Source organism: Triticum dicoccoides, chromosome 7B (assembly GCF_002162155.2).
Source record: "Triticum dicoccoides isolate Atlit2015 ecotype Zavitan chromosome 7B, WEW_v2.0, whole genome shotgun sequence".
Lineage (NCBI taxonomy): Eukaryota > Viridiplantae > Streptophyta > Magnoliopsida > Poales > Poaceae > Triticum > Triticum dicoccoides.
The window spans coordinates 599,056,624-599,065,083 of record NC_041393.1 but is presented as its reverse complement, the minus strand read 5'-3'; the positions used below and the strand labels follow the sequence as shown (position 1 = coordinate 599,065,083).

Here is an 8,460-nt window from a genome sequence, read left to right as displayed (position 1 = left end):
GTACGCGCACATAATTTTACTTTTTTTTAGTTAAAATATATCCAGAATGTAGACGATTTTGGCCGGTTTATATGAAATACACCGTGTTTGAATGAATTTCATCTGATTTCTTGAAAAAATGTTTGAAATGTATGCGTGCAGCGTTGGATGGCGGTCTTCCGCATCCGTGTCCATTGGCTGGTCCCTATCTGTGGGCGGACGCGAAAGGATATTTACGGGTTGCTGGAGATGCCCTTAAGTTTAAGATTATGTCAAGTTCATAAACCTAAACACACCGAAAATCCTAAGCATATGAACAGGGATTGCAGACGTGGGCTAATTGGGACGCATCCCACTAAACACACTCCTACATATCATGACGCTTAAAACTAAGAAAAGAAAAGGTAAGCAAAAATATCTATGCTAAGCTTCCAACGGGCTACTGTCTCTGCATCCTGAGCTCCTTGCGGAAATTGCCGATGAACCTCTCCGTGTTGGCGAAAAGCTCCTGCCGACTCATCGTCACGTAACCATCCACCTCGACTTCACAGTCTTCTTCCTCCTCTTGCCGTATCTTTTCCTCGCCACCGGCTTGGCTGCCGTTCAGCACGCTGAGGAAGAAGATGATCGCCGTCGACGGGCACTTCTTCAACACCTTCAGCACCACCTCCTTGGTCTTGATCTTCAGCTCGATTATATTACTCGCCAAGGCAGGAACCACCACACGATCATTATCAGCAACCGCCATTCGGTCGTCCGGACGGACTGATCCAGCCATCTGGAACGGCGAGGCCGTGACACCGACAGGCGCAACAGCCTGACCGGTACTCGAGGACTCGTCGGCGATGGAAGTTGTGCTGCCGACGAAGGCCTGGATGCCGAGTACGAGGACGATGCCGTTGAAGAGGAGGTAGCCGTAGGCGACCCTGAGGAAGGCGGGCAGCAGCAGCGCGAGAAGGAGGAGGGTGAGGAGGGAGCCTAGCTTGGCCACCTGGGAGAGCAGTTCTGCCGGTGGTAGCGTGAGCTTGACCGCCATTAATCGACAAACTTTGCTGACTTGCCGATGTAACTAGGGAGTGGTTCAGGTGTATTGTCTGGATTCTCGAGCAAGGATACTATCGGTCTAGCCTGCCGGCCCAGTATATATAGACAAAATTCAGATATTTTCTGGCAATTCTGAAAGAAAGATATTTTCTGGCAGTAATTAATTTTTTAAATTGCTGGCTAAGAAAAAGAAACATATCTGTCACCGCACTGACGTAGAAGAATTTTTAGTGGGTATACTTACCGGTTGCTCCACTAGGAGACCAAATTAATTAGCGGGAGAAAACAAAGCGTTGGCGAAACATCAAAGCTATGCTGATCTGATCACTGCGTGCCCCTTACCTTTTTTCCTCAAAAAAGAACCATCACTTCTTTTTAGAAAAAAAAAAAGCATCACTGCGTGCCTGTGCACCAGCAATAAGGGATTCCATGCCTACCCAAATTCGTGCATGTTCTACACGCACGTAAAATTAGATGCATTGAATGAGTTAGCGCGTTGGACGGTGCTATGTACAGTCGCCATCAAAATCGTGACGCCCAGGCTGCGGACAGGTCGTATCGGCATGTCGACCAAGATTTGTGGCAATGGCATGTACTAGCAGAGTTTGCTTTCAGCAACTTGCTTCTATTGAGAAACGGTCTCGATCGCCGGGTTTTTTCTTAAAAAACAGACGCGGACGCTCTACAAATCTTGCCTGCAAAATACGACTAGAATTTGCTAGCAATTGAAGCCCGTGATGTGGAAAGCTCAGATGCGTACATGTATATTGGTTCTCGGTCTCGGTCACGCTCACGCTCACGCTCGGCATTGAGGAATGACCTATGGATTCACATTTCTTTGTCGAGGCAACAGCCGTGTACCTCGTTTGGGACACTGCGAATGGTGAGATGGATGAGCATTCTGACTCTTTTCTCTTGGCAGCTTGCTTCACATGCAATGTACTCCCTCCGTAAAGAAATACAACTATATATGGGGCCAGATCCCACCGAAAGTTACAGACTGACTTGGCAGTAGTTAACTGGAAACCAAGGGGCAGCAGGACCCACCCTTTAAATCAGGGGGTGAAAGGATTGGATCCGGCTTGCCTGCTCCCTCCCCATGCTTCCATCCATGCTCCCACTTCATCCTACGACTGTTTTTTTTCTAATCTAATCATCCCCCTGATTTTAACGGGGTGGGTCCGGGTCTTATTTTGTTCCAATCAAATCAAGCCACGTACGCTGAAGTACGGATGAGCGCACGTGTGGGGCTCAGCAAGTCTCGTCCGAAGAGATTGGTCAGGGTGTAGTCCGTAAGTTACCTTGTGCGGGAGTTGCCTGTAAATGTAGCAGGTTTCAAAATAATATTACAGCGTTTATAGATCACTAGTTTCTGGAAGGGAAGATGCGCGGTGCGTGGCAGAAATTTGGGGTTCATGTGCACCACTTGACATCAAATTTTTCGCTTGGATGGCTGTACGAGGAAGGTTGTGGACCGGTCGCCTCGCTCGATGGCAATTGCAACATCCTTGTGTGATCAACTACATGAGGACCATGACCATATATGCTGCTCGGATGTCCTTTCTAGAGGGAGGTGTGGTTCTCGCTGCTGCTGCCTCTCCGGCTACGCCAATTCACGCTAATGACCCAAGTCCAGTTCCATGAATGCTGGACATGGGTGACCGCGGCGGTGCAAGGGACGCATGGGAAAATGGTAAACTCGGTGATAACGGCTTGCCTCCAGTTCATCTGGCTCGAAATAAACAGAAGGGTCTTTGACCAACAATCCACTTTGCCAGCCAAGGTCGTGCAACTAGAGGTGACCTTTCTTTATGGAAGAGGGCGTGTGCCTGCTGCTCTGCCGTCTTGTGGCTGGACCAGCACATTGTGTAACTCAACATTCTTCTTCCCCCCTTAGTGAGAAGACACGCACTTCTCTGCTGTGCCTTGAAAATAAAATAGCTGTTTTTTTTGCATCAATAATTGGGGTTTACTTGCTAACAAAATTTCTGCGATGTCAACTATTAACTTAATATTCCTGCAAAACAGATTATTGTTTACAAATGCTATAAATTAGTGCCAATAGATTCTTGTTTACAAATATTAACTTAATACTGTCATTTTGCATCACATAATCGAATATTAATTGAGTACTGGCGTTCAAACCCTTGCAAACGTAAAAGAAACCAAATTTTCTCTTCCTGGGTAAGCATACTGACCAAAGATGGTAAACGGGTCAGGGGAGGGGCGTTTTGGCTCTGGGTCCAAATGCTCTCTATATGATGTACGTCCCGCTGCACATGGAGATCTATGCAATGAAATATTCAATGAGATATACGGCCGTGTGAAAATCAACGCTGCTATACATCCGTCGTTGTGTGGACGAATTCTGCATGACAACCCATATCACTTCGTCCATTCGTCTCATCAAAATGCAGTGGATGGCTGGTTTTGCCATCGTGTCGCTGCGTGCAGACTGAGTCGTCCGCAGAGCAGTTCCATGTGAAAATCAGGTATACAGTGCGGCAGAGAACCCCATGTATTGAGATTCTCTTGCCTCTGAATTATAACTCTATCATTATGGAATAAACTACTATTGACTTACAAAAAAGAATCATGCTTTGGCTGGATATTCATCAACGTCAGCAGCCTTCTCGGCTACACGTCGTACTACCCCTTAGCCGGCCTGCCCGGTGCACCTCAACTAGCACATCATGTACATCATCGAGGGTGTTGCTTGAGTGTGAAGAAGCAACATCTAAAAAACATATTACATGTAGGCATCACCTGTTGGATCATCCTCAACATCTCCATCTTCATAAGTAAGGAATTTTCTCTTGCGTCCTGGTGCACCGTCTCATAAGTGTGTGGGTTAAGATCTTCCTGTTGTAGGCTTGCGGCTCTATTCTCTTGCATAACTCTGTTAGCTTCAGTCTCAGAATAGGGTTGAGGATTGCATGGCAAGGATAGTCGCTCTGAAAGAACCACGACTATGTGGCTTGATAGAGATCCCCCATGTATTCAGGATCTCTTGCCTCTAAATTGTAACTCTATCATTATGGAATAAACTATTATTGACCCGCAAAAAATGATATGTTTTGCTCAGATATTCACCAATGTCGGCATGCCTCTCGGCTACACGTCGTACTACCTCTTGGCCACCCTGCACGGTGCACCTCGGCTGGCGCGGTGTGTACGTCATCGCTGGTGCTTCTAGAGTGTGAACAAACACCGTCAAAAGAAAAACAGGTTACATGTTGGCTTTGCCACCTGCATTCATTTTCTTTTGAGACTAGTAACAGTTAAGATTATGCCAATTTCGAAAACCTATACACACTGAAACTCTAAGCCTATGAACAGGATTAGAAACGTGGGCTAATGATGAATCCCACTAAACACACTCCTATATGTCATGACGAAAAAACTAATAAGAAGAAAAAATGGAAATCTAATCTGTCGACCGCCATATTTTTGATAACTCCTAGCAAACACCCTCCCCACCATTGCACGGATATCAGAGGGTCGTTGCCACGTTAGCTTTTGAACTAGTTCCCTCTAAGTACAACTAGAGCAAACGCTTCATTTTTCCAATCAACCCCATGCACCGCATCGGCCAGCATCGTGAGCTAATCCCGGGCCGTCCTTCTCTTTTTTGCTCCACTGTATTTTTCTAGAAAATTTTCCATGGCAGTTTTAACAATTTTGCGAAATAAGTTACATGGCAACATGGTAGTTTAACCATGATGACATTTTTCTAAAAAATTAACATGACTGTTTAACCATTATTACATTTTTTTATTTAAGAGATGGTATTTTTGTTTATTAAGAGATGGTATTTTTATATTAAGAAATGGTATTTTTTTATTATGCTTAGATGACATTTTTTGAATTTAAGAGATGGCATTTTTATATTAAGAGATGGTATTTTTATTATTTAAGAGATGGCACTTTTTATTGACATCTTTATATTAAGAGATTACATTTTTGTTTATTAGGAGATGTCATTTTTATTTTTCGTACTTCTACTTTTTATTTAATTTCTGCACAAAGGCTTCGGATGGTGACGACAAAGGTGGCAAGTTTTGTAGCGTTTTTCATTTTTCTAATTCTTTATCATGGCATTTTCTAAAAAAACAATTAGCTGGCCTCTGGGCCAACTCAAAGTTCATGCTAGGCTTTCCTCCCGACGAACTATCTGGCAGGCTGAAAAGGGTTCGCTGGATTGTGCCCCGGCAAATGAACCGTTCTCTTCGAGAAAAAGGAAAATGAATCGTTCCATGGGGTCCTTCACATGTGTGCAAAGATGAAGCGGGATTGTTGCCAATTTCCTCCAAGGCTGGGTCCGTCCCGTAGGGTGACGGTTGGCTCTCGTTCGGGGATTTCCGGAGGCGATCGTTTAGGCGATCATGTCCGTGTCTTGCCAGGCTAGGGTTCTTCGAGATCCGCCGCTCTAGGTCTCCCCGGCGTTCTCTGCGCCGGTGTGAGCCCCATCCAAGTCCAAGTCTTGTCCACCATATACCTTCTCCGCGCGGCCCTAGGGCGTGGGGTCGTAAAAAAACTTTTCCTAGGAGGTGCTGGGAGGGCGCAGGAGGGTAGTCATGCGGTGGAGGGAGTAGCCAGGCTGATGAGGGGGCTGAAGTTGATGGAGGAGGAGAAGAAGGGAGTCAAGGTTCGAATCTCATCCGTGGGGAAGGGCAAGGAGTCGGCTCAGCATGCTGTTGGCAAGGTAATGTCAGAAAAATTGGCGCACCGAGACGCGATCTGTCTCTCTCTTGGCAAGGTATGGTGTCCGATTAAAGGGATCGACTGCAGAGAGATTGGGGCCAACCAGTTCCTATTCACTTTCCACCAAGAGACGGGGAAGCGTAAGGCGATCGAGGATGGACCATGGATGTTTGATAAGAAGTTGGTAGTGGTTGAGGATTATGTGCCCAGTAAAAGGCCAGAAGACTATGCTCACAACAACATCCCCATCTGGGTTAGGATTTATAACCTACCCCTCAGTATGATGAACGAAGAAGCTGCAGAGGACATAGGAAACATCATAGGCATGTATGTGGAGGCAGATACTGGACCATATGGGAAAGCTTTTGGAAGGTTTCTTAGAGTCAAAATCAGGATGCAGATCGACAAGCCATTGATGAGGGGTTTTACTCTAGACGAAGAAGCTGCTGTGGGAGAGGAAAGGGACAATGGGAAGGCAGACATGGTGAGTGGTGATGGAAAGGAGGAGAAGGGCTGGTGTCGGCTGGAGTATGAGTTTTTGCCAGATTTTTGCTATACTTGTGGGACTATTGGCCATGGAGAGAAAGATTGTACCATCAAACTTAAGAAGGGAGAACAGGCCCAATTTGGTCGGCGGTTGAGAGCGGGATGTAGGTGATACGTCTCCAACGTATCTATAATTTTTGATTGTTTCATGCTATTATATTACCCCTTTTCGATGTTTATGGGCTTTATTTTACACATTTATATCATTTTTGGGACTAACCTACTAACCGGAGGCCCAGCCCATATTGCTGTTTTTTGCCTATTTTAGTATTTCGAAGAAAAGGAATATCAAACGGAGTCCAAACGGAATGAAACCTTCGGGAGCGTGATTTTTGGAACGAACGTGATCCGGAGAGCTTGGAGTGCAAGTCAAGAAGCTTCCGAGGAAGCCACGAGATAGGAGGCCGCCCCCCCCCTTAGGGCACGCCCCCTGTCTCATGGGCCCCTCGGGCGGCCACTGACGTACTTCTTCCTCCTATATATACCTACGTACCCCGAAAACATCAAGGGTCACCACGAAACACAATTTCCACCGCCGTAACCTTCTGTATCCGCGAGATCCCTTCTTGGAGTCTTCGCCGGCACTCTGCCGGAGGAGGAATCGACCATGGAGGGCCTCTACATCAACATCCTTGCCCTTCCGATGAGTTGTGAGTAGTTTACCACAGACCTATGGGTCCATAGTTATTAGCTAGATGGCTTCTTCTCTCTTTTTGGATTTCAATACAATGTTCTCCCCCTCTCTTGTGGAGATCTATTCGATGTAAACTCTTTTTGCGGTGTGTTTGTCGAGATCCGATGAATTGTGGGTTTATGATCAAGTTTATCTATGAATAATATTTGAATCTTCTCTGAATTCTTTTATGTATGATTGAGTTATCTTTGCAAGTCTCTTCAAATTATCAGTTTGATTTGGCCTACTAGTTTGATCTTTCTTGCCAAGGGAGAAGTGCTTAGCTTTGGGTTCAATCTTGCGGTGTCCTTACCCAGTGACAGAAAGGGTTGCAAGGCACATATTGTATTATTGCCATCGATTATAGCAAGATGGGGTTTATATCATATTGCATGAGTTTATCCCTCTACATCATGTCATCTTGCTTAATGCGTTACTCTGTTCTTATGAACTTAATACTCTAGATGCATGCTGGATAGCGATCGATGTGTGGAGTAATAGTAGTAGATGCAGGCAGGAATCGGTCTACTTGTTATGGACGTGATGCCTATATACATGATCATGCCTAGATAATCTCATAACTATGCGCTTTTCTATCAATTGCTCGACAGTAATTTGTTCACCCACCGTAATACTTATGCTATCTTGAGAGAAGCCTCTAGTGAAACCTATGGCCCCTGGGTCTATCTCTTATCATATCTACTTTTATTTGCATCTTTACTTTTTGCATCTATATTATAAAATACCAAAAATATATTTATCTTATCATACTATCTTTATTAGATCTCACTTTTGCAAGTGGCCGTGAAGGGATTGACAACCCCTTTATTGCGTTAGTTGCGAGTTCTCAGTTTGTTTGTGTAGGTGCATGGAACTTTTGAGGAGCCTCCTACTGGATTGATACCTTGGTTCTCAAAACTGAGGGAAATACTTATGCTACACTTGCTGCATCACCCTCTCCTCTTCAGGGAAAACTAACGCAAGCTCAAGACGTAGCAGTAGGCCAACGTAGAGGGGGAATGGAGGAGAGGCCATGGAGGGGATGGAGTAGAGGTTCAAGCGGAACCCGTAACTATGGTTTTAGTAAATCGAGCGGGAGATCCAGTGGAGGAAGTGAGAGCCTATCTTGCAGGAAGAGTGACTCTCGGTCGGGTGGAGGGGAGGAAGAGAAGAATGGGAAGAATGGGAAGGAGGATGACGTTACCAGCCCGATCAAAAAAACTTCTGTTTCCACTGAAAAGGGAGCCGCGAGGAAACTAGTGCTTGACCAGAGTGCATTGGTGCTACATGCTGGTTCGGGAAGCCAGAGAGAGAAGGCCATAGCTAAAACTGATGTCCTTGACGAGACTTTGCAGGTGGGGAGGGAAGGTGTTCGGCGGCTGGTTATGACTAAGGAGGCGAGTAGCAGTGACAAAATTCCAGGAGGAAAGAAGTATAGAAAGAAGGGCAGGGAGGGCAGCGAGAGGGTTGTAGGTGGAGAAGGGCAGGGGGTGGTTGCGATCTCAGGAGAAAAG

The 8,460-nt window shown here is 45.7% G+C and overlaps 1 protein-coding gene across 1 annotated transcript; it reads right to left on the bottom strand.

Annotated features, from left to right (window-relative positions):
• Positions 1 to 225: 225 nt before the first annotated feature.
• On the bottom strand, positions 226 to 1,052 carry LOC119335294. Its single transcript, XM_037607433.1, has one exon. The coding sequence runs from the start codon at positions 1,013 to 1,015 to the stop codon at positions 419 to 421; it is 597 nt and encodes a 198-aa protein (XP_037463330.1). The 5' UTR covers positions 1,016 to 1,052; the 3' UTR covers positions 226 to 418.
• Between the last annotated feature and the right edge of the window lie 7,408 nt (positions 1,053 to 8,460).